Here is a 27610-nt window from a genome sequence, read left to right on the forward strand (position 1 = left end):
GTACAGACTGACGATGTCGAAGGAGGCCAGTATGGCGTCCTCCGGCATCGTCGTGTCTGCTAGCTTAGATAAAAAATCTGTGGTATCACTCAGATAAGATCTTGAGTTAACCACATATGGTTGCAAAATTTTGTCTAAAAAAACAGAAGCGTTACTGAGTATAGAGCCGCGGCCGGAAACAATCGGTCGGCCGGGCGGACACTGTAAATTTTTGTGGATTTTAGGCAATAGATAAAATAAAGGGGTGACAGGATGTTCTATCTGTAGAAACTCGCTCAATTGCTCATCAATGAGGCCGATTTGTGTGTAGGTGTTGATTAATGACTTAAATTCACGTTGTATGTCAAATCTGGGATCCCTTTGGAGTTTAACGTAAACCGCAGAGTCAGATAACTGGCGGATTGCCTCTGTCAAATACATAGCAGTGTCCATGACCACTACCGCACCATCCTTGTCCGCGGACTTGATGGTGAGGGAGTGGTCATGGACTAGCTGCTCAAGTGCCTGCAATTCCTGTTTAGAAATGTTAGGGTGCTGGATGTGATCCAGGAGCCCAGAATGCTTGAGCTCCTGTATATCACCCAGCACTGCATCTGAAAAAACATCAAACGCCTTGGAAGTGACCTGGGGAGAAAAGTCACCTTTGACCCTCAGTCCCAAGTCGGATAGACGCAATTCGTGCATGGGTTGAATAGTAACCTTATGTACATCCTGGAAGTGTATTTTAAGTTTGATTAATCTGAAAAAATACAAAAGATCAGCTTCCAACGCATACCAATTAGTACAACTGGCCGGACAAAAACTTAAACCCTTTTCGAGTAATTGTGTTTGTGCCGGTGTCAATATATGTGAGGATATATTTACCACCGTCCGTTCAGTCAGGCATTGATCTTTCTCAACATCTTTTGGCTTCTTGTCTTTACGGTATCGGTTTCTGTTCCGACCGCCCCTTCTTGTGGCTTTTTTGAATGAGCCGATGGAGGCCCTAAAAAAGTAGCTGGATTACCAGCACTGGAGTCATCCCGCTTTTGTGTTTTTTTCTGACCAGGATTTTGATTTGATCGTTTGCTTTCATTCCAGTTATAGACGTGACCGGTAGTATAGTCCATTGTGTCCCTTTGCCATTTTCCTCGCTTGGTTTCTTGAATGTCACTTTTTAATTTGTTGAGATGAGGTTGAAACTTATTGTAATAATCATCAAAGTCCTGTGAGGGCAATATTGCCCTTAATGCAGCTTCATCTTCGGTCTTTTTCGCTTCTATTGAAAGTAAATCTTTGCGCATAAACTCAATGTTTAAAAGCAATAAATCCAAAGAATATTTATTGGAAATTTGTTCGTATTTTGACCGGAATTCTAGGTCATTAGAATACATGGAGGATCTTGGTTGTACACGCATCCCCCTTGGTATACGGCTGGTTTTTTCAACGGACGTGCTGCGGTGTCTTTCTTTCTTCTATATTGTACACCTTGGCAAGGTGTTGTCGCCGCTGGCACCCAACCAACTTTACTAGGAGTGCTGCCTTGACTTTTCCTCTCTACAACATACCACAGTAGCCGGCACCCATTATTCCATATTGAGAGCAAACATCATTCACTTGCATCCATGGATCCGCTGCTAAATCAGCTTTCACCAGCTATTTTTTCATACACTGAAGCCGACAGGGACAGAATCGTGGGAGCATGTGGAGGTAATGTGGATTTTCTTTCGGTTCCTTCACTGCTTGATATTAAAAAGAGGTATGAACGTGACACCAAGAAATGCCTTACTTTGGAATTACATTCCACCACTCTAGTGGAATACGTCAAAACCAGCCGTATACCAAGGGGGATGCGTGTACAACCAAGATCCTCCATGTATTCTAATGACCTAGAATTCCGGTCAAAATACGAACAAATTTCCAATAAATATTCTTTGGATTTATTGCTTTTAAACATTGAGTTTATGCGCAAAGATTTACTTTCAATAGAAGCGAAAAAGACCGAAGATGAAGCTGCATTAAGGGCAATATTGCCCTCACAGGACTTTGATGATTATTACAATAAGTTTCAACCTCATCTCAACAAATTAAAAAGTGACATTCAAGAAACCAAGCGAGGAAAATGGCAAAGGGACACAATGGACTATACTACCGGTCACGTCTATAACTGGAATGAAAGCAAACGATCAAATCAAAATCCTGGTCAGAAAAAAACACAAAAGCGGGATGACTCCAGTGCTGGTAATCCAGCTACTTTTTTAGGGCCTCCATCGGCTCATTCAAAAAAGCCACAAGAAGGGGCGGTCGGAACAGAAACCGATACCGTAAAGACAAGAAGCCAAAAGATGTTGAGAAAGATCAATGCCTGACTGAACGGACGGTGGTAAATATATCCTCACATATATTGACACCGGCACAAACACAATTACTCGAAAAGGGTTTAAGTTTTTGTCCGGCCAGTTGTACTAATTGGTATGCGTTGGAAGCTGATCTTTTGTATTTTTTCAGATTAATCAAACTTAAAATACACTTCCAGGATGTACATAAGGTTACTATTCAACCCATGCACGAATTGCGTCTATCCGACTTGGGACTGAGGGTCAAAGGTGACTTTTCTCCCCAGGTCACTTCCAAGGCGTTTGATGTTTTTTCAGATGCAGTGCTGGGTGATATACAGGAGCTCAAGCATTCTGGGCTCCTGGATCACATCCAGCACCCTAACATTTCTAAACAGGAATTGCAGGCACTTGAGCAGCTAGTCCATGACCACTCCCTCACCATCAAGTCCGCGGACAAGGGTGGTGCGGTAGTGGTCATGGACACTGCTATGTATTTGACAGAGGCAATCCGCCAGTTATCTGACTCTGCGGTTTACGTTAAACTCCAAAGGGATCCCAGATTTGACATACAACGTGAATTTAAGTCATTAATCAACACCTACACACAAATCGGCCTCATTGATGAGCAATTGAGCGAGTTTCTACAGATAGAACATCCTGTCACCCCTTTATTTTATCTATTGCCTAAAATCCACAAAAATTTACAGTGTCCGCCCGGCCGACCGATTGTTTCCGGCCGCGGCTCTATACTCAGTAACGCTTCTATTTTTTTAGACAAAATTTTGCAACCATATGTGGTTAACTCAAGATCTTATCTGAGTGATACCACGGATTTTTTATCTAAGCTAGCAGACACGACGATGCCGGAGGACGCCATACTGGCCTCCTTCGACATCGTCAGTCTGTACACTTCTATACAGCATGAAATAGGGATGACAGTAGTTGAATCCGCTCTAACTAACTCTGACTACACCATTGAGGCGCAAACCTTCTTTTTGGCTATACTACGTATGATTTTACATAATAATTATTTCCTTTTCGGTGATGATTATTATATGCAAATCAGAGGGACGGCCATGGGGACGAATGTGGCCCCCACTTACGCCAACATGGTCGTCTCCTATTTGGAGGAACAGCATGTCTATGTGTCCCACCACTTCAGCCATGTGCTGAGGTGGTGGAGATACATAGACGATATTTTTATTATTTGGACGGGCACGCCCTCCGAGTTACACCTTTTTCACAATTATTTAAACAGCCTGATTCCTGACATACAATTTACTTTGGAATTTTCCACCAATATGTTACATTTCTTGGATGTGAATGTATGTTACACTGGAGGTGTATTGAGCACCGAGGTTTATACTAAACCTACTGACCGCAACACCATCCTGAGGTTTGACAGTGCTCATCCCCGGATGATGGTGCGGTCATTACCTTACAGCCAGTTCATTAGAGCTAAACGCATAGTTAGCGATACCTCGGTGCTTAGTGCGACTCTAGAGACTATGACACAAAATTTCAGACAAAGGCAGTATCCAGCCTCTGTATTGCGGCAACAACTTAAACGCACTGATCAAAAAGAGAGAGGTGAATTGTTTAAAGGTACTCAACGGGAGCATTCTCCAAGAATACCCTTTGTTTCTACCTTTTGTGAAGCAAGCCCTTATGTTAACAAAATACTTAACAAACACTGGACAATTCTCAAAACTGAACACAAAAACATCCCTGAATTTAGTAATAGACCACTTATCTCTTATAAGAGAGCCCGCAACATAAAAGACAAATTAGTCAAAAACGACATTGGCTCACAAAAAAGTACACGTCAACTATTTTTGGCCCCCAAGAATAATGGCAGTTACCCGTGCCTCCACTGTGTAAATTGCAAATACATGGTGAAGGGGCGGGCATTTATTCACCCACAAACTGGTATCTCTTACCCTCTTAAATTTTATTTAGCCTGTGACTCATGTTTTGTGATTTATGTTTTATGGTGTCCCTGTAAACTACTATACGTGGGCGAAACCACGTGTGACTTCAAGTCCCGCTTTAATCAACATCGATTTTCCATACGGAAAAAACGCAAGGACTTGCCGGTCTCACACCACTTCGCGGACATGGATCATGCTGAAGGAGATCTCAAGTTTATGATCCTTGATCATGTTCCGTTACCGCGGACTGGTGGTGATCGCATAAAAATGCTAAAGAAACGCGAGTCTGAATGGATCTTTAAACTACAAACCATTCGACCTAGGGGATTAAACGTAGAATATAGACCCTGGCTTTTCATATGACTTTCTTCAGTTCTGTCTCTGCCGGTGTATATGTTGTTGAAAAAACTGTCTTTTAGTTTTTAATGAATATATTTGGATAATATATTTTTTTATTGTCTCACATTCAGGACCTTATGTTGGAAGGGCTTTGCTCAAAGGAAGGCGAGATGCGCGGCTTATCCCTGAATTATTGCTCATCATACATATTCATGTTTGTTACCAGTGTATCTGCAACACTACTGTGGAGGATTGTCACCCGTTAAGGGGTTGAATCATGATGAGCTCAGTGGGAGGTCGATGGCTGCCGCTGTCTCCTCCCCCTCTTTATGCTCTCGTAGATGTCCGATGATAGTGCATCGCAAGATGGCACGTCACCTGGCTATATACCCTGGGTGTTTCATCCTTGAATTAATTCAGTATTTTCTGTTACGATGCTGGTTCTATACTCATTTTCATAATAGCGATGTGTACAGCCGATTGTCATGTGACGTCTCACTGGGAGATCACGTGAGTTACCCATAGTGACGTCACTGACATGCGCACTTGCAGTTCCGGGACGCCGTATCCATGCGGCGCAACTCGTAACAGTTTATCCTTCCACCATTGAGCACGCCTAACTCCACGCTCGGTCCTGTCTTCTTCACATATCTACAGGTGATAATGATTCACAGCTAATTGCCACTTTTGTACTTTTTATTGTATTACCAATGAATATGTATACCTGGAAGCTCTATACACTGATTCTGGTTCGGATTTTAGCTACCTTCCGGGATTGCCACATTTGTACTTTTATGACACACATCATATTCTTTATTTCTGTATGTTTTATTGATTGCCACTTATGTATGTTAATTAACTTTGACTGCATAAATACACACAGTCTGCACTATGTTGTATTGCTTGAAAATGGTCCCAGTAAGCGGACTGAAACGTCGCACAGGTGAATAAAGGGTCCCACTTTTTTCACTTCAACGGACGTGCTGCGGTGTCTCTTTCTTCCTTCTATATTGTACACCTTGGCAAGGTGTTGTCGCCGCTGGCACCCAACCAACTTTACTAGGAGTGCTGCCTTGACTTTTCCTCTCTATATATTATATATATATATATATATATATATATATATATATATATATATATATATTTAAAAAGAGAAAAGAGATGGCAGCACCGTAACAGATAAAAAAGGAATGAAGGGTGCAAAAAAAGCCCAATATGGATACAAGCCAATCCAATGATGCAGACGTAGAAAAAAGGGCAGCACTCCAATAGATAAAAAATCAAAAAACTTCATTTACCCATAAGGCTGTAGCGACGTTTCAGCTCTAACACAGGAGCCTTCCTCAAGCAGTGTGTACAAACCAAAATCTGAACATATATAGTGTTACAGCTAACCATAACCAATTACATGTCAAGTGAACATAATTAATAAAAAAACAATATACAAAATACATCATACATGTGAATACGGATAAAATCAGCAATACAATATGATTCAATCGTGATGCACCTAATTGCATACAAATAATTACCATAAATATAAAGCATAGTGAAATATTCATATAAATACATAATTAATAGTATAATCGGTGTCAACTGTAGGTAATTACATAAAGTGTCATGTGCTTACTGATACAGGTGATGCATGCTGAGAATGCAGGATGAAGACCGGTTGTAATCCATGCTGACATGTGCGGTCCGGCGTGCCTAGATCCCCACTGCGCATGTCCATATGACGTATAATACATGTTCCCGGCCAGTATCAATCTCGTCACATGACGCATGCGCTCTTACGTCACCGCACTAAGACGGCCATTATGGATAAGGGCAAGCAGCCCATTCTATCGCCCTGACGCTCATGATAACAACTCAGTCCGGTACAGTGTGGAATCAGGATGGTACTGGCATGAGACAATGCCAAAGTATCAAAAGTGGCTAAGTGGGCTCGGCTAAGGGATACACTAACAATTAAGAGTGGATCCGCCAGCCGTGACCACAGCGCGGCCGCGCATCTGCATGCAAATACAGGGTCGCGGCCGCACCAATCAAAACCCACCTGTCGCCACACCACTCAGAGGGCTCTCCTCATAACACCCTACCACATATGTAATGGACAATAACAAGAACAAAAACAATTTTCTGGAGAGAACACGGAAGTCGTCTTTTGCATAGACAATGGTATCCAGACACCATGATCGCACTGCCTACATGAATGACATACCGCCTATCCTCACCCCAAACTCCGCAGCATACCATCTGTAAAGATAAAATGTGAACATAAGTGCACAGAAGTGAATCCAAAACAGACAATATTTTAAAAAGACTATTAGAATAAACGAAGATTTATGTTTAGTACACACAAGTCACATAATCTACACTGGGACAATCGACATTAGAAATACATGAATAGAGGGCAAAACACGCAACTACCCAACCCCAACCTTGTAATCCACATTGAGACCCTGCGGCTGGAGGGAATCCAACGTGTAAATCCATTTTAGTTCTCGCTTTTTTAGAAGGCTGATCCTGTTGCCACCTCTCCTAGGCATAGGTACATGATCAATAATACAAAATCTCAGATCTTTCTCGGTGTGTTTCTGGTTGGCAAAGTGTTTAGAGACTGGTAAATCCAGTCTTTTCTTCCGAACACTAAGTCGGTGATTGTTGAATCGTGTCTTGAAATCTGTTGTTGTTTCACCGACGTACAACAGATTACACGGACAAACAATAACATACACAACAAAGCTGGAGTCACAAGTCAGATAATGCCTTATCTGATATGAAACCCCAGTCTGCGGGTGTATGAAAGCTCTACCCTTAAGAGTGAATTTACCATTTACGCAGGACAAGCAAGGAAAACAGCCGACACTAGCACCTGTCAAGGTCAGCTGTCTTGCTGTCTTCAAAGTTCCCACGTCCGCCCTTACCAATTGGTCCTTAAGACTCTTGGACCTGCGGTAGGACATAATTGGAGGAGAATGGAATTCCTTGACTGTATTGAGACAACCGCCCAATATACCCCAATGACGTCGGATAATATTGCTTATATCAACGCTCTGTTCACAATGGGTAGAAATAAAGGGGATCCTCGTCATCTGTTTTTGTTTTACTTTCCTTTTTAGAGTGTCATCCCTATTAAGTTGAATAACCAATTTCTTTTGTTCCTGTAATAACTTGGTTGGATACCCCCGTTTCTCAAATTTGTGTAGCAGTGTATCTAGGGTATTATTGGATGCCACAGGGTCTGAGACAATACGTTTGACCCTCAAGAACTGAGAGTATGGAAGGGATTTTACCATGGACCTAGGGTGATTACTGCTATAAGTCAGTAGCGTGTTCCTGTCGGTTGGCTTAGTAAACAAATCTGTCTGCAATTTACCATCCGACAGGATCACGCGAGTGTCCAGAAACTGCATTTCGACACAGGAATGCACCAAAGTGAACTGTAGTGCCCTATCAATTCCATTGAGGAAACTGTGAAAATCACAGAGTTGTTGGGCATCACCTGTCCAAATGAGGAAGACGTCGTCTATGTACCGCCACCACGCCCTAACATGTTGGAAGTGGTGGCTTCCATAGACGACGTCCTCCTCAAACCTGCGCATAAAGATATTGGCATAAGTTGGGGCCACATTGGACCCCATCGCCACACCCTGTTCCTGCACGTAGTATGAATCTTGAAATAAAAAATAATTGTGCCTAAGCACAATCTCCAACAAAGATAATATAAAGTGTTGGGAACCATCAGTGAGTGTGGATTTCTCCAGCATTGAACCGACCGCAGCCAATCCCTTTTGATGATCTATTGATGTATAAAGCGAAGTTACATCAAATGATGCAAGTATCACATCAGATACATCAATAAGTTCAACCTCATGCAGTTTAAGCAAAAAATCGCTAGTATCACGAATATATGAGCTGCCCCCACAAGCAAAACTACACAAAACCTTGTCAAGGAAGATGGCCACATGGCTGAAGATTGAATCAGAGCCCGAAACAATGGGGCGGCCAGGTGGATCGACGAGGGACTTGTGGATCTTGGGCAACACATAGAGCACCGGAGTGACAGGATGTGTTACAGTAAGAAAATCCACAAGCCCCTCGTCAATGACACCCGCATGCAAAGCCTCTGTCAATACATTTTCAATCAACTCAGCAACCTTGAACCTTGGGTCAAAATCAATGTGACTATAGACGGTTCTATCACCCAATTGCCGCTTGATTTCGGCAATGTATTTCTGGGTGTCAAGCACGACCACCGCACCGCCTTTATCAGCGGCCTTGATGGTAAGTTCGTGGTCAAGTTTTAATTCTTTGAGAGCAACCATCTCTTCAGTTGTCACATTGGGAGGACCAAAACGTTGTACAGAATTTATCGCCTTTAATCTCTGAATGTCGGATTTAACGGCAGCCATATACGCCTCCACTGCAGGCTCATTGATGACTGGGCTAAAGGTGCTTCTAGTTGAAAGATCGAACATGCCAAGAGAGAAATCACTCATCTTGGCATGCTCGATCTTCCCCCTATTGTGGAACCAAATTTTCAACTTGATAGCACGAAAAAAATTATGCAGGTCAAAATCAAGTTCGAACCAATCTGCAGTGGTTCGAGGGCAAAAAGAAAGCCCCTTACTTAATACACTCACTTGGGCATCAGTCAAATTTTTTGAAGAAAGATTCACCACGGTTACTTCTTCCTCGACGGGTTGTTCCTGCCAGGAGGACGAGGTCTGTTGTTGCGCTGCTTTTTGTTGTCGCCTGTGTCTACGGCCTCCACGCGGAGGCGTGGAGATGGAGGAAGGCAAACGCTTTAAGTGGAATCGAGACTCTGACGACTATAAAAAGGGCAACATATATTCCTGGCAATCTAGTGACAAGAGCGTTTATACGAATAAGGAGGGATGGAAAAAGAAACAGAAACCTACTCAAGATGCCTTTTCTGTTGACCAGGCTTTTTTAGGGTTGAGGGAGTCAGAACTGTCCGGAGACAACGCATCCGGCGTGGAGGCCGTAGACACAGGCGACAACAAAAAGCAGCGCAACAACAGACCTCGTCCTCCTGGCAGGAACAACCCGTCGAGGAAGAAGTAACCGTGGTGAATCTTTCTTCAAAAAATTTGACTGATGCCCAAGTGAGTGTATTAAGTAAGGGGCTTTCTTTTTGCCCTCGAACCACTGCAGATTGGTTCGAACTTGATTTTGACCTGGATAATTTTTTTCGTGCTATCAAGTTGAAAATTTGGTTCCACAATAGGGGGAAGATCGAGCATGCCAAGATGAGTGATTTCTCTCTTGGCATGTTCGATCTTTCAACTAGAAGCACCTTTAGCCCAGTCATCAATGAGCCTGCAGTGGAGGCGTATATGGCTGCCGTTAAATCCGACATTCAGAGATTAAAGGCGATAAATTCTGTACAACCTTTTGGTCATCCCAATGTGACAACTGAAGAGATGGTTGCTCTCAAAGAATTAAAACCTGACCACGAACTTACCATCAAGGCCGCTGATAAAGGCGGTGCGGTGGTCGTGCTTGACACCCAGAAATACATTGCCGAAATCGAGCGGCAATTGGGTGATAGAACCGTCTATAGTCACATTGATTTTGACCCAAGGTTCAAGGTTGCTGAGTTGATTGAAAATGTATTGACAGAGGCTTTGCATGCGGGTGTCATTGACGAGGGGCTTGTGGATTTTCTTACTGTAACACATCCTGTCACTCCGGTGCTCTATGTGTTGCCCAAGATCCACAAGTCCCTCGTCGATCCACCTGGCCGCCCCATTGTTTCGGGCTCTGATTCAATCTTCAGCCATGTGGCCATCTTCCTTGACAAGGTTTTGTGTAGTTTTGCTTGTGGGGGCAGCTCATATATTCGTGATACTAGCGATTTTTTGCTTAAACTGCATGAGGTTGAACTTATTGATGTATCTGATGTGATACTTGCATCATTTGATGTAACTTCGCTTTATACATCAATAGATCATCAAAAGGGATTGGCTGCGGTCGGTTCAATGCTGGAGAAATCCACACTCACTGATGGTTCCCAACACTTTATATTATCTTTGTTGGAGATTGTGCTTAGGCACAATTATTTTTTATTTCAAGATTCATACTACGTGCAGGAACAGGGTGTGGCGATGGGGTCCAATGTGGCCCCAACTTATGCCAATATCTTTATGCGCAGGTTTGAGGAGGACGTCGTCTATGGAAGCCACCACTTCCAACATGTTAGGGCGTGGTGGCGGTACATAGACGACGTCTTCCTCATTTGGACAGGTGATGCCCAACAACTCTGTGATTTTCACAGTTTCCTCAATGGAATTGATAGGGCACTACAGTTCACTTTGGTGCATTCCTGTGTCGAAATGCAGTTTCTGGACACTCGCGTGATCCTGTCGGATGGTAAATTGCAGACAGATTTGTTTACTAAGCCAACCGACAGGCACACGCTACTGACTTATAGCAGTAATCACCCTAGGTCCATGGTAAAATCCCTTCCATACTCTCAGTTCTTGAGGGTCAAACGTATTGTCTCAGACCCTGTGGCATCCAATAATACCCTAGATACACTGCTACACAAATTTGAGAAACGGGGGTATCCAACCAAGTTATTACAGAAACAAAAGAAATTGGTTATTCAACTTAATAGGGATGACACTCTAAAAAGGAAAGTAAAACAAAAACAGATGACGAGGATCCCCTTTATTTCTACCCATTGTGAACAGAGCGTTGATATAAGCAATATTATCCGACGTCATTGGGGTATATTGGGCGGTTGTCTCAATACAGTCAAGGAATTCCATTCTCCTCCAATTATGTCCTACCGCAGGTCCAAGAGTCTTAAGGACCAATTGGTAAGGGCGGACGTGGGAACTTTGAAGACAGCAAGACAGCTGACCTTGACAGGTGCTAGTGTCGGCTGTTTTCCTTGCTTGTCCTGCGTAAATTGTAAATTCACTCTTAAGGGTAGAGCTTTCATACACCCGCAGACTGGGGTTTCATATCAGATAAGGCATTATCTGACTTGTGACTCCAGCTTTGTTGTGTATGTTATTGTTTGTCCGTGTAATCTGTTGTACGTCGGTGAAACAACAACAGATTTCAAGACACGATTCAACAATCACCGACTTAGTGTTCGAAAGAAAAGACTGGATTTACCAGTCTCTAAACACTTTGCCAACCAGAAACACACCGAGAAAGATCTGAGATTTTGTATTATTGATCATGTACCTATGCCTAGGAGAGGTGGCAACAGGATCAGCCTTCTAAAAAAGCGAGAACTAAAATGGATTTACACGTTGGATTCCCTCCAGCCGCAGGGTCTCAATGTGGATTACAAGGTTGGGGTTGGGTAGTTGCGTGTTTTGCCCTCTATTCATGTATTTCTAATGTCGATTGTCCCAGTGTAGATTATGTGACTTGTGTGTACTAAACATAAATCTTCGTTTATTCTAATAGTCTTTTTAAAATATTGTCTGTTTTGGATTCACATTTTATCTTTACAGATGGTATGCTGCGGAGTTTGGGGTGAGGATAGGCGGTATGTCATTCATGTAGGCAGTGCGATCATGGTGTCTGGATACCATTGTCTATGCAAAAGACGACTTCCGTGTTTTTGTTCTTGTTATTGTCCATTACATATGTGGTAGGGTGTTATGAGGAGAGCCCTCTGAGTGGTGTGGCGACAGGTGGGTTTTGATTGGTGTGGCCGCGACCCTGTATTTGCATGCAGATGCGCGGCCGCGCTGTGGTCACGGCTGGCGGATCCACTCTTAATTGTTAGTGTATCCCTTAGCCGAGCCCACTTAGCCACTTTTGATACTTTGGCATTGTCTCATGCCAGTACCATCCTGATTCCACACTGTACCGGACTGAGTTGTTATCATGAGCGTCAGGGCGATAGAATGGGCTGCTTGCCCTTATCCATAATGGCCGTCTTAGTGCGGTGACGTAAGAGCGCATGCGTCATGTGACGAGATTGATACTGGCCGGGAACATGTATTATACGTCATATGGACATGCGCAGTGGGGATCTAGGCACGCCGGACCGCACATGTCAGCATGGATTACAACCGGTCTTCATCCTGCATTCTCAGCATGCATCACCTGTATCAGTAAGCACATGACACTTTATGTAATTACCTACAGTTGACACCGATTATACTATTAATTATGTATTTATATGAATATTTCACTATGCTTTATATTTATGGTAATTATTTGTATGCAATTAGGTGCATCACGATTGAATCATATTGTATTGCTGATTTTATCCGTATTCACATGTATGATGTATTTTGTATATTGTTTTTTTATTAATTATGTTCACTTGACATGTAATTGGTTATGGTTAGCTGTAACACTATATATGTTCAGATTTTGGTTTGTACACACTGCTTGAGGAAGGCTCCTGTGTTAGAGCCGAAACGTCGCTACAGCCTTATGGGTAAATGAAGTTTTTTGATTTTTTATCTATTGGAGTGCTGCCCTTTTTTCTACGTATATATATAATTTATATATATTATATAATATATATATTTTTTTTTTTATATATATATTTTTTATTTCTTATATGAAATAAATTTTTCTTTTTGTATTTCTTCATACAAAATTCATATTTTTTTTGTTTATTATTAGGGTGGGAATACTGTGCAGTCATGGGGGATTCAAGGAAAAGGAATTACCAGTTTAAGTCTAATTCAGTTTTTCCCAATTCACCACCATGACGGCAGGATAGGATTATTCAATACCAGATTATTCAGTTTGGGGGGGGGGCTATGGCTTGAAGGACCTTCCTACCAAACGATAGATCCGAAGATCCTGACAGGTCCAGTCTATAGTGTTTTACAAAGGTATGAATGTTAGACCAGGTCGCTGCTCTACAATATCTGTTCTAAGGAAGCACCTGCTTTTTCTGCGTAGGAAGAGGCCATCGGCCTAGTAGAATGGGCTTTAAGATTCACCGGACAAGGAAGGTTTTGGAGCCTGTAACAGTTACGGATGGTTTGCTTAATCCATCTAGCAATTGAGGCTCTAGAAGCCACTCTCCCTTTATTTCTTCCTGCAAATTGCACTAATAGATTATCTACCATCCTAAAATCCCTAGTTACCTCCAAAAATTTAATTATACTGCGTCTAACGTCAAGGGAATGAAAGTCCTCTTATTTTTTGTTTTTTGGGTTGTTACAGAATGATGGTAGTACTATTTCAGAATTTCTATGAAAGTCTGACACTACTTTAGGTAGAAACCCCCGATCGGGTTTCAGGATCACCATCATCTGCAATTGTTAAATATGGCTGCCTGATAGAGAGAGCTTGGATTTCTCCTATTCTCCTAGCAGATGTGATTGCAATGAGAAAAACTGTTTTGAGAGAGCATCTTGACCGATTTCTTCTAGAGGTTCAAAGGGACTCTGAATAAGACCCTTAAGCACAATGTTTAAATCCCAATTTGGGACTCTACATCTGACTAAAGGTCTCTTGATCCATCTATGGCAAGGTCGAAGGACGCAATCCCGAGTCTAACCCTTGTTGTAGGAAATCTAAGATTTTCTGAATGTTTGGGGTCTATTTCTTTCTGTCCCCACCATGAACTGAATTTTTTCCATAGTTTTTTTTATAAATTTTGGAAGTCACTTTTTTTTCCTACTAGCTTTCATAGTGGAAATAACCTTTTCTGATAACCACTGCTTCCTTAAATTTTCTGTTTCAGGCTCCAGGCTGTCAACTTGAATAGTTTGGGGCATGGATGTTTTACTGGACCTTGAATCATAATGTCTTCTCTCAAGGGAAGAATCCATGGTTCTGAAGTTGTCAGATTTAGGGACGCGAACCAACTTCTCTTCGGCCAGAATGGGGTGATTAGGATCAGATTTAGTTTGTCCATAATGATTTTTTGGATTACTTATGGTATGAGTTGGAATGGTGGGAAGGCATAGGCTAGTTTCCAATCCCAGGGAAGGGAGAACACATCCACTGCCCATGGTCTGTCGTTTAGGTTCAGGGAGCAGAATTTTTTGACTTTTGCACTTGCTCTTGAGGCGAAAAGATCTAAGACCGGATGGCCCCATTTTTCTGTGATGAGATTGAAAGTCTCTGCATTTAATGCCCATTCTCCTTGGTCCAAAGATTTTCTGCTCAAAAAATCCGCTACCTGATTTTGTGTGCCTTTTAAGTGTACTGCCGATAGGGATTTTAGGTTTTCCTCTGCCCAGGAAAATATTTTTTCCGTCAGCTTGATTAATTTCCTGGATCTGGTTCCTCCTTGCTGTCTTAAGTAGGCAACGGTTGTTACATTGTCTGAAAATATTTTTATATGATGTCCTTTTAGAAGGGCTGGTGCCGCTTTTATTGTTTCCCACACTGCTCTCAGCTCTCTGTAGTTTGACGACTGATTTACAATGCTTTCTGGCCAGATCCCTTGAACAGGTTCTGTACTTGCGCCCCACCCCGTTTGGCTGGCATCTGTATGGATCTGAATAAACAGGGTTTTCTGCCATGACAAACCCTTTAATAGGTTTTTTGAACCTGTCCACCATTTGAGGGATACTTTTACATCATATGGGATACGTATTGACCTGTCCAGGGATGTTTGTTTTTTGTCCCAGAGTTTTAGTATCGATAATTTAAGTCCTGAAAGGGAATTGGGCCCAAGGAACCGATGTCATGCAGGACGTCAAAACCCCTAAGAGGCTCATTTCCTCTCTGATGGTACATAGATTTTTTTCCTCTGGAATTTTTTCTTTTAGCCCTAAAACTCTTTCTTTTGGAAGAAAAGAGGATTGATTTTGAGAGTCTAGAAGGATACCTAAACATTTTATTTTGTTTTGGGGAAGTGGACATGATTTTTTTTTATATTTATGATCCAACCCAGCTGTTCACAGCCGAATAAGATCAGGGGAGGCATGGACCCCGATGACCTCCGCTGCCCAGGTACTTCGGTTCACCTCTCACTCCAGAGAGGTCCTTTCTCTGCCCTGTCCGCTGTAGGGGCAGGAAAACACTGAAGAGGGTGGAGGGTGGGGGCAATTTAACCTCTCTCCGTTTCCTGCCCCTACAGAGGTTAGGGGTCAATCTCCTATCCTGCTGTCATGGTGGTGAATTGGCAAAACTGCGCTAGTGCCAGATCAGTGGAGGTGCCAGGTGTCCAACCACCACATATGATATTGATGATTTATACAAAGGAGAGGTCATCAATATCATAATCATGGAAAACCCCTTTAAATTCTGCAAGCCGTACAAGGCAAGTGGATGAGGTCATACAAATCTCGCCCACATGCTGGGGGCATATTCTGCACAGAAAATACAAATGTTGCATATTTTCAAATATGCTATATGCTCATTCAGTTGTGCATTTATTGCAGACTTCAACGCTTTCAATGTAGCAGCAGTAATGTTCACAGAGAATTCACAGAAAAATTGACAGGTGGATTTTGCTGCAAAATCATCACAACTGTGAAATTACCTTTACAAGAAGTACAGTATGCACAATTTTAGCATATTAATGAAAAGAGAACTGCTGCCAGAGCTATTCCCTTAGGCTTAGCTGATCAGTGTGGGTGCAGGATGTCGAAATCCTGATGTTCCGATACTAATGACTGACCCAGAGGATAGGTCATCTATATTAAGATACTGGAAAACCCCTTTCAGGACATCATCCCTATGCAAACTACATTCCTTGTACCTTATTTTTACCCGCTAGCTTCACAAGTCTCACAATGCTGCAAAGAAGCATCTCCACAGCAAGATGTCCCCATCTAGGTTTTACAGTGACTTTTTTAATAATGAGTAAAACACCTAGTATTAGTCTTACTGATTTCAGAGTACTCAACATGGCTGAGATGTCCTGTGCATCAAGAGACTGATCTTGTTATGTGAACATTAAGGCAAGGTCATGGGCAGGGGTGGACTCGCCATAAACCCCAAAGGTAAATTTCTTGATAGGCCGACGCCAAGGTGAACTCCTGAGCCCTCCTCATGTCCACCGGCTGGGTACATAATGAACAGATTCGGTCAGCATTAATTAATGCTGGTAGCATCAGGTACTTATGCACTTGGTCAATGGCTACAGGTGCCCTCCTGAACTCAACTATCATCCTCAGGATGGTGACACAGTTGAATACTGTGTCGGGGGCTGCATTTTTTTTGCACTGCACTGTGATATTTGCTTCTGTTGTGGAGGTATTTTGTGCAGCATTATGGTACTGAAGGCCCCACCTACTTCTGATGTCCCTGTCTACTTGCTTTGCCCCCGTCTTCTGTCAATTTGGACTTGCATACAACATGTGGGCCACTTTTAGTTTTTTTTTCAGGGCCACTGTAAGGTCCCAGTCTGCCACTCACAGCTGGATGGATGACTTAGGCCTCATGCACACGACTGTATGTAGCATCAGTGTCTGATCCACATTTGTTGCTGATTGCACAAGGAACCATTAATTTCTATGGGTCAAAAAACAAAAATGGCATCTGTATGTTCATTCCGCAAATTATAGAACATATCCTATTCTTGTCTGTTTTGTGGAAAAGAATAGTTGTTTTTAATGATAGCAGTGAGAAAAATGCGTATTGCCATGAAAGGTGTTCGTATTTTGCATATCCATGTTTTTCGGACAGCAATACTGAAACATGTGCATGAGGCCTTAGGGTGAGCTCAGACAATCGGGATTTGCAATGCAAATTCCTACCTGCAAATCTGCAGCAAATTACAGTGCAATACATGTGGATATGTGGCATAAACTGTCCGCACAGAAGAACAAGCAAATCCACCATATATTTCAGCCCTTCAATGTACTGGAGCAGATGGAGATAAGGATAGGTCATCAGCATAAAACACTCGGGAAAACCCCTATAATGTAATAATGATTTAACACAATAATACATAAAAAAAAGAAACAAAGGCCCCTGAATACCATTTATTGGCAAACCGGCATGAGAACACAAGTGGTGTGACTATAAAGATATTTTATGTATGCAATATAAAAACAGACCAACCTCATTTGCAGAATATCACAACTTCATCTAGATGGACACTTGCAAAATGAGCTGCAACACTGAAATACATTTACTATCTTCCACATACAATTCGTTTTGTGACATGAAATACTTCAGTTATCAGTTTCAGCTATTTACTATGCTCTGCAGCAGAGGAATCAGAGGCACTCATGCAATACAGCAGGCGAGCCACTCAGGCATCTGAACAGCAAGGTATAGCCAGTGGTGGGGGGAGACAAGCAAAACAATAAGATAAAAAACCATGAAGTACTGGGATTATTACGGTCACCAGAACAAAACAAGAACGAGAAAAGATTGGATTTTAAATATACGTGTGGGAGGAAATGAACACTGCCAAGCATGTGGCTACTCACAATAAGATATATAGATATACAGTACATACAGGTGAAACTCAAAAAATTAAAATATTGTGCAAAAGTTCATTTATTTCAGTAATGCAAATTAAAAGGTGAAACTAACATATGAGATAGACTCATTACATGCAAAGCAAGATATTTCAAGCCTTTATTTGGTATAATTTGGATGATTATGGCTTACAGCTTAAGAAAACCCCAAATTCACAATCTCAGAAAATTTAAATATTGTGAAAAGGTTCAATATTCTGGGATCAAAGCGTCACACTCTAGTCAGCTAATTAATCCATAAACATCTGCAAAAGGTTCCTAAGCCTTTAAATTGTCTCTCAGTCTGGTCCAGTATGAATCACAATCATGGGATAGACTGCTGACCTGACAGTTGTGCAGAAAACCATCATTGACGTCCTCCATAAGGAGGGAAAGCCTCAAAAAGGTAATTGCAAAAGAAGTTGGATGTTCCCAAAGTGCTGTATCAAAGCACATTAATAGAAAGTTATGTGGAAGGGACAAGTGTGGAAGAAAAAGGTGCACAAGCAGCAGGGATGACCGCAGCCTGGAGAGGATTGTCAGGAAAAGGCCATTCAAAAGTGTTGGGGACTTTCACAAGGAGTGGACTGAGGCTGGAGTTAGTGCATCAAGAGCCACCACACACAGACTGATCCTGGACATGGACTTCAAATGTTGGATCCAACAAACAACGTCAGAAGCATCTTACCTGGGCTAAAGAAAAAAAGAACTGGCCTGTTGCTCAGTGGTCCAAAGTCCTCTTTTCTGATGAGAGCAACTTTTTCATCTTATTTGGAAACCAAGGACCCAGAGTCTGGAGGAAGAATGGAGAGGCACACAATGCAAGATGCTTGGAGTCCAGTGTGAAGTTTCCACAGTCTGTGTTGATTTGGAGAGCCATGTCCACTGTGCTTCATTAAGTCCAGAGTCAACACAGCAGTCTACCAGGAGATTTTGAAGCACTTCATGCTTTCTTCCGCAGACGAGCTTTATGGAGATGATGACTTCATTTTCCAGCAGGACTTGGCACCTGCCCACACTGCCAAAACCTGGTTCAGTGACCATGGGATTACCGTGCTTGATTGGCCAGCAAACTCGCCTGACCTGAACCCCATAGAGAATCTATAGGGCATTGCCAAGAGAAAGATGAGAGACATGAAACCGAACAATGCAGAAGAGCTGAAGGCTGCTATTGAAGCGTCCTGGTCTTCCATAACACCTCAGCAGTGCCATAGGCTGATAGCATCCATGCCACGCCGCATTGAGGCAGTAATTGATGCAAAAGGAGCCCAAACTAAGTAATGAGTACATATGCATGATTATACTTTTCAGAGGTCCGACATTTAACATCCTTTTATCGATTTCATATATTTTAATTTTCTGAGATTGTGAATTTGGGGTTTTCATAAACTGTAAGCCATAATCATCCAAATTATACCAAATAAAGGCTTGAAATATCTCGCTTTGCATGTAATGAGTCTCTCATATATTACACTGCCCGGCCAAAAAAAAAAATCAAATGTTTTCTTTGGACTGCCTTTAGCTTTGATGACGGCATGCATTCGCTGTGGCATCATTTCCACAAGCTTCTGTAATGTCACAACATTTATTTCTGCCCAGCGTTGCATTAATTTTCCCCCAAGATCTTGTATGGGAGATTTAGACCACTGCGCAAAGTTTTCACCAACACATCCCAAATATTCTCAATGGGATTTAGGTCTGGACTTTGTGGTGGCCAATCCATATGTGAAAATTATGTCTCTTTCTTCCGGAACCACTCTTTCACAATTTGAGCCCGATGAATTCTGGCATTGTCATCTTGGCATATGCCCCTGCCATCAGGGAAGAAAAAATCCATTAATGGAATAATCTAGTCATTCAGTATGTTCAGGTAGTCAGCTGACCTCATACTTTGGGCACATAACATTGCTGGACCCTAGACCTGACCAACTGGAAGTATCTTAGCTATTTGCTTATTTAAATCCAGGTGGTGACCTTTTTTTTGGCCGGGCAGTGTAGTTTCACCTTTTAAGTTGCATTACTGAAATAAATGAACTTTGACCTGTACAGCATGTATATACACTCACCTAAAGAATTATTAGGAACACCTGTTCTATTTCTCATTAATGCAATTATCTAGTCAACCAATCACATGGCAGTTGATTCAATGCATTTAGGGGTGTGGTCCTGGTCAAGACAATCTCCTGAACTCCAAACTGAATGTCAGAATGGGAAAGAAAGGTGATTTAAGCAATTTTGAGCGTGGCATGGTTGTTGGTGCCAGACGGGCCGGTCTGAGTATTTCACAATCTGCTCAGTTACTGGGATTTTCACGCACAACCATTTCTAGGGTTTACAAAGAATGGTGTGAAAAGGGAAAAACATCCAGTATGCGGCAGTCCTGTGGGCAAAAATGCCTTGTGGATGCTATAGGTCCGAGGAGAATGGGCCGACTGATTCAAGCTGATAGAAGAGCAACGTTGACTGAAATAACCACTCGTTACAACCGAGGTATGCAGCAAAGCATTTGTGAAGCCACAACACGCACAGCCTTGAGGCGGATGGGCTACAACAGCAGAAGACCCCACCGGGTACCACTCATCTCCACTACAAATAGGAAAAAGAGGCTACAATTTGCACGAGCTCAACAAAATTGGACTGTTGAAGACTGGAAAAATGTTGCCTGGTCTGATGAGTCTCGATTTCTGTTGAGACATTCAAATGGTAGAGTCCAAATTTGGCGTAAACAGAATGAGAACATGTATCCATCCTCTGAAGGCTACTTCCAGCAGGATAATGCACCATGTCACAAACCTCGAATCATTTCAAATTGGTTTCTTGAACATGACAATGAGTTCATTGTACTAAAATGGCCCCCACAGTCACCAGATCTCAACCCAATAGAGCATCTTTGGGATGTGGTGGAACGGGAGCTTTGTGCCCTGGATGTGCATCCCTCAAATCTCCATCAACGGCAAGATGCTATCCTATAAATATGGGCCAACATTTCTAAAGAATGCTATCAGCACCTTGTTGAATCAATGCCACGTAGAATTAAAGCAGTTCTGAAGGCAAAAGGGGGTCCAACACCGTATTAGTATGGTGTTCCTAATAATTCTTTAGGTGAGTGTATACAGCATGTGGCTACTCACAATAATATATATAGATAGAGAGATAGTGTGTGTACACACACAGATTCGAAACTGCATGATGAATGTGGTTACACAAAGTGAAAGAATGTTACTGTAGGTTGTGGCCATCCACAATCCACTATTCCCAGCATAACCTGATAGCTGTGGTGAATTAAAGGCCGTCTATAACCAGGAAATTCACTGTAGGCATACAATTCACTCAGAGATCCATAGCTTTAATCTAAAGGAAAAGTAATTTTAATCCCATTTGCAAACAAACAGCTAAGTGCACCAAGGGCGGGTCCAAGCCATCCTGTGCACTGTTCCTCCTGCATATTCTGCCTCCCCTTGATTGCTAGGGCCAGGCTCCTGCACAGTCAACTCGCCTGGCCCTTTCAATCAAGGAGAGGGAGGGGCTCACAAAGGAAGCAGCAGGAGCATGTCCCATTAAGCAGGTCATAGGCCCCAAGTTGTTTCCCAAACCTGGGTCCCTATCCCCCCACACCTCTATGAGGAGGGGTAGTCCCTATCTGGAAGGAGTTCTGGGAGGCAGGGTAGGTAGCAGGGGGTCTGAGAAGGAGAACAAGGTAACAAGGTGGCAGGGACTAGTCGGCCAAAATCAGGAAACGAGAAGTTGAAGGAGGAAAAATAAAATAAAAAGTATCCCTCTGAAGCTGTTGCATGTACTGAATACAGACTGGAACAGCCTACCGAGCCCCCTACCTTTAACAGACCATCCAGTCTCACTTACAGTCTGATTGCATCACTTCTCACTCCTGCTTCATGTAATCTCGGTATCCACCATCCTCCCCTCATCCCCACAAGCAGTTGACACTGAACAGAGCAGAGGGGGCGCTCTAAGACGTTCCACGTCCGAGGAGCTGAATCTGCATCCCCCCAAGTGACAGTGGCCAGCAGTGGGCACCTGACGGCGATACTGGCTGTACTGCTCTGATAGTGGGTGGCCTTGCATCACACTGTTAAGGGCTCTGGTGCGTTTTGGCCGGCCTCGGGTGACTGGTCAAACCATCCACATGATGAGCCACCACTGCATGACATTCATACATAATTAGAGTCTGACATCTTAGGTCCCAATGTATTTCCTGTATTATGGATTAGCCAGCTAAACTTAGAATAATGTGGCTGAGTCCCACATTAATGACCTATATTTGCTTTTAAAGATGCCGGTTAATTAACTGACAATGGCTCATAATCTGTTGTATATAATTTACAAAGGAGATATTTAAAAAACATTTATTTCAAGGTATACACAAGGTCCCTTCACTGGATGCCCCGCGGCGTCCCTGCAACACCACATGTAAGTCCGCCTACATCCACCCTATACTCAATGTTACCTTATAAATGACTCCACTGATACAGCCTGTTTAAGTAATATTTTATTTATCGCTTGGATGGCGTAAACTATGTAGTTACCTAGGTGACATACACGCCCCTTTTGTGTATTGGCCGAGGCTTGGTCACATGATCCGCCTTTTTCTTCCTCTGGTATGGGCGGTAGCGTCCTCGTCAGCGCGCCCTAGGTCACGTGGGCGTCGCTTGGGAGGAACACCGCTGACGTCCGTGGATGATAGGCGGTTTGTCTAACTTTGCGCTTGCGCGCCGACTACATGCGGACACACTAAACCACCAATGGTACGCGGTTTTTGATATTTACTTACATTTATTATAGGTCAGCTGGGAAAGATCAGCTTAGCCTTACCTCTTTTTTAACCCTTCACTTGATCGATGCACTGGCACTTTATTATTTTTTATGTATATACAGATGGATATTTTGTATTTATATCTCATCACGACTTTAATCATGGAGATATTTCGTCTATTTATATGTAATCATGTATTTACTGCATTATTCTGAAAAGTTTGATTCTATAACTATATGTTCTGATTACTTGATGCACTGAATGGTTAAGTTGTTCACTTTTATCACATGACTTGATTCAGGTATATATATACCCATGTGTGACACTATTGTATTGCTTGACAAAGGCCACATCGAGTGGGCTGAAACGTTGCCTGGGAATAAATGGGTCATCACCTTTTATCACATTTGGTGTGCTGCCTATTCTTTGGATATACTATAAGGTATACACATCTATATGAAGGTACTCAAAAGGAATCATTTATTCGCTTTATTATGTTATTTGCATTAAATGTCACACATTATATTGATGCAAGTACAAAAATGTATGCAGGCATCTTAATAGTAAAACAAATATTACTTACCATAGACTGCTTTTTCCCCATAGAATAAACCAAACTGACCGCTTTAAATGTAAAAACACCAAGTTGGAGCTCACCTCACCATACACCACCGAGGAGCACGGACACAGAACCGGAACCAAGGATGAGAAGTAGCAAAAAAATATTGTCCAGCTTCACCTCGCAGTGCGTGTTTTATTAGGAAACGTGCTTAAAAACCAAACATCAGGCTCATGTCATCAACATGTTTCGGATCAACATATATTACAGATCCTTCCTCATGATACAGAGAATAAGACTGACAAATCTTATATACAGAGTAAAAGCAGTGATTCAGCTGTGGATTATTGATTGGCAATTGGACTGCTTTCACCCCACCCACAGCATATACCACTGAGACACAGGAACAGAACTGCATGAGAAGAAGAGAGGGAAAAAAAAAAAAAAAAAATATTTATTTTCACCCCTCTCTTCCTCCCACGCAAGAACCGCCCCTAAAGGACAAGAGAAGAAGATACATCTAATAATGCAATATTAAATCTTGTCTTTGATTAAGGCCCAAAGGCATACAGGACTGAAATCTAAAAATCCAATAGGCTTCTCTATTGAGAAGAGCTTTCCTATGGTCTCCGCCCCGTTTAGGAAAATTAACTCGTTCAATGCCCTGAACTTTCATGCCAGCAATATTGCCCTGGTGGCAGGAGGCAAAATGCTGGCTGACTGCTGACACATTTTTTACAAAAGCATGAGATATATCTGAGATATGTCTGCATATCCGAACTTTGAGGGCATTGGACGTGCATCCCACATATTGCAATTGACATATAGAACAAGACACACAATACACCACATGTGTGGTATTGCAGTTAATGTATTGTTGTATCTCAAATGACTGCTGGGCTGCAACAGAGGCCACATTCCGTCCTGTTTGTACGACACTGCAACACGTACAAATGCGGTGCCCGCATTTGAACATCCCTTTAGACCTAAGCCAACATTGTTGTGGTACCGTACCATCTGAAAACCGACTCGGACTGAGTTTTTGAGAAAGTGTTGGCGCCTTGCGGGCAACACATTTTATTCCCTTGTCCACAATCGGTTTCCAGGCGGCATCTGTGCACAAAACTGTCAGATTCTTTCTGACAATCTTGCAGACATCCAGATATTCAAGACTATAGTTAGTTATAAAGAATGGCATTGCTAAACGGGGCGGAGACCATAGGAAAGCTCTTCTCAATAGGGAAGCCTATTGGATTTTTAGATTTCAGTCCTGTATGCCTTTGGGCCTTAATCAAAGACAAGATTTAATATTGCATTATTAGATGTATCTTCTTCTCTTGTCCTTTAGGGGCGGTTCTTGCGTGGGAGGAAGAGAGGGGTGAAAATAAAATTTTTTTTTTTTTTTTTTTTTTTTTTTTTTCCCCTCTCTTCTTCTCATGCAGTTCTGTTCCTGTGTCTCAGTGGTATATGCTGTGGGTGGGGTGAAAGCAGTCCAATTGCCAATCAATAATCCACAGCTGAATCACTGCTTTTACTCTGTATATAAGATTTGTCAGTCTTATTCTCTGTATCATGAGGAAGGATCTGTAATATATGTTGATCCGAAACATGTTGATGACATGAGCCTGATGTTTGGTTTTTAAGCACGTTTCCTAATAAAACACGCACTGCGAGGTGAAGCTGGACAATATTTTTTTGACCGCTTTAAATGGGTTATCCCACGGACAGTATTACCATGCAATGCACAGGGCACTGCAAATGAAGCATTATTGCCATATACATGCAGTAAAAATATATATATATTTTTTTTTTTAATGTACATTCCTCTCTGGTAGCGTCCCTCGCTGTTTTTCCTATGGCAGAAATTCCTGTATTCACGGTGGACTAACAAGCTCAGTAGCTCACCCGCTCTATTCCTCTTCTCAGTGCAGACATAGTGATCTCATAGTGAAGCAGGTGAAGTGGCCCAGACATCTTATCTTTCATTCATTTGTCTCTACTTTTAAATCTACACAAATATACATCTATGGCTCTCTCTAGACAACAGAGAAGCACATTGGGGGAGAGGGACATTACATACCACAGCATTAATTATTAGTGGAAATAGCTAAGACTATTTTATGCAGGGGATGAAGACAGGAGAAGGAGTTAACAAGAGCTGACTGCAATGTACTCCGGGGAGATGCAGGTGCTTGGTTGTCACATGTAAAGAGCTGTTGCAAACCCACAGAAGAGAACCATACCAGAGCTGCAAAAGGGAGAGTAAAAAGCCAAAAAGAGACCGCTACCATGAAAAGCAGCTTTTTTTTTTTGCATTGATATAGTTAAAAGGATCGCTAGGATGTGCCCTCAATGTCCGATAGGTGCTGGTCCTACTTAGAACGGAGCCAGCAAAGTCTCATGCAAGGCCGCCCTCTATTCATTCCTATGGGAGCGCCGAAGACAGCCCAGCGGCGCAGTGCGCCCTCCGGGGCTTTTCTGGCTCCGTTCTAAGTAGGACCCACATCTGACACTGGGGGCATATTCTAGCGATATGCCACCAATGTCAGACTGTACAATCCCTTTAAAATAATGGTGCATTACTACGATATTTTAATTATTTCTCAAAATATCTTCTTAAAGGGTTTAAAATATTTCTTAAAGTTTTTATTTAATAAATTTTATTTTTTTGCTTCTGTCCCCATTCAGAGGAGAGTCATACTATGTTTTACAAACTTTCCAAGATGTGAAAAGTTTGCCCAAACCCTCCTACAGGTCCGCCAGCTTCCTGGATATGGATAAATAATGCCACCAACAATGGTGCACAACCGCTGATTCTTTATGAGCATTATGGGTACGGTAATCGCTTGTTGGGTCACTGTGGTGCAGTTCTAACGTCTATCTTTGTTTCTTTTTAAGACTGCATTAGAGTGTATTAACTGTTTTTTTTGAGTGTATGAACATAATTATCATTGTATTATGAAAACACTGCAACTTTCTTATGGGTGTTCTAGTTCCAACCCATTTTTCAAGATTTTCTGTTCCTGTCAGTTAAAGGGGTTGTAACACAGGATAGGGGAAAACTAACTGATGAGTGGGGGTCCAACTGCTGGGACCACCACCAATCCCAAAAAAAGGGTTTCCATTCCACCTTCCCTGATAGGGTGTCAGTCTGCCAGAGCACTTGGCTATTTCCAGCGGTCTTGTAGAGAATGAATGGAACGATAGGGAGCATGCTCGGCATGCCGATCTAGGAGGATGGGGAACGGAACCCCACCTGTTCTTGGGAGTGGCTATGGTCCCAGGGATGGGATTCCTGAGGTGAGACCCCCACCTATAAGTTAGTTATTCCCTATAGTGTGGATACGGGAGAACATGAAAACTTGGCAGAACCTTTTAATGGAAACATTTGCTTACTCAAATCCCATAGAGGTTTAACATTGCTCACCGCAGAGATTCTACAGAGATTGCTACCGCTGTAGCCTCTTTCAGTCCAGTTAGATATATTTTACACATCAATCTGGCAACAACCAGGATAGATTTAAAAAAAAAAAAAAAAAAAAAAAAAAAAAAAAAAAAAAGGGTTCTGCTGTACTGCATGTGATTTTGCCTTCACAATTCTATAAAATCCTCAAATCAATAAGAATATAGCAAAAAGCACCAAAAGAAAAGAAAAAATTCTTAGAGAACAAACATATGCCTTAAACTCTGCCACATCTGAGAGCTGTAAGAAAATTAATGTGATACAGAGCCTTTACAAAAGTGTTGCTTACCTATTCCGGATGCATCTTCTACCATGGGGTTTATTTCAACCATTGTGGCATCGAACTTCATGAATAGATTATACAGGTTGATCATACACTGGGCTGCCTCATCCACAAGGTTCTCTGGGAAGCCCATTTTCTGTGCAAGCTAAACATAAAAGAAAAAAAAAGAAAAACAATCTGGTTAATCCACTAAATTCCCATGAAAAATATACTCATTGTCCCCATTCCTAACTTCTATTGTTATGATGTAAATGGATCAAATAACTACTGAAGTTTGAAATGGAAAGTAAACAGTGTATTAAAGCATTCAAGGACACAATGCACAGACTTCTGGTAGTAGCACAACTGTAACGGGCAAAACATTGCTTTCATAATTCCAGCAAACTGCAAGCATACATAATAGTAAAATGGAAAGAACAGTATATGGCTACTTCCACACTCGCGTTTGGTGCGGATCCGTCATGGATCTGCACAGACTGATCCATTCAGATAATACAACCGTCTGCATCCGTTCAGAACGGATCAGTTTGTATTATCTTTAACATAGCCAAGATG

At 42.1% G+C, this 27610-nt stretch overlaps 1 protein-coding gene across 2 annotated transcripts in view; it reads right to left on the bottom strand.

Moving 5' to 3' along the window:
* SUCLA2 (succinate-CoA ligase ADP-forming subunit beta) overlaps positions 1–27610 on the bottom strand; it is a 178837-nt gene that overhangs the window by 61593 nt on the left and 89634 nt on the right. For both annotated transcript variants that reach the window (XM_040425455.1, XM_040425456.1), the window contains exon 6: positions 27062–27200. In XM_040425455.1, coding sequence (XP_040281389.1) covers positions 27062–27200 — 139 coding nt within the window. The remainder of the gene's footprint in view (positions 1–27061; positions 27201–27610) is intronic.

This window comes from Bufo bufo, chromosome 3, assembly GCF_905171765.1.
Source record: "Bufo bufo chromosome 3, aBufBuf1.1, whole genome shotgun sequence".
In the NCBI taxonomy this organism is placed as follows: Eukaryota; Metazoa; Chordata; class Amphibia; order Anura; family Bufonidae; genus Bufo; species Bufo bufo.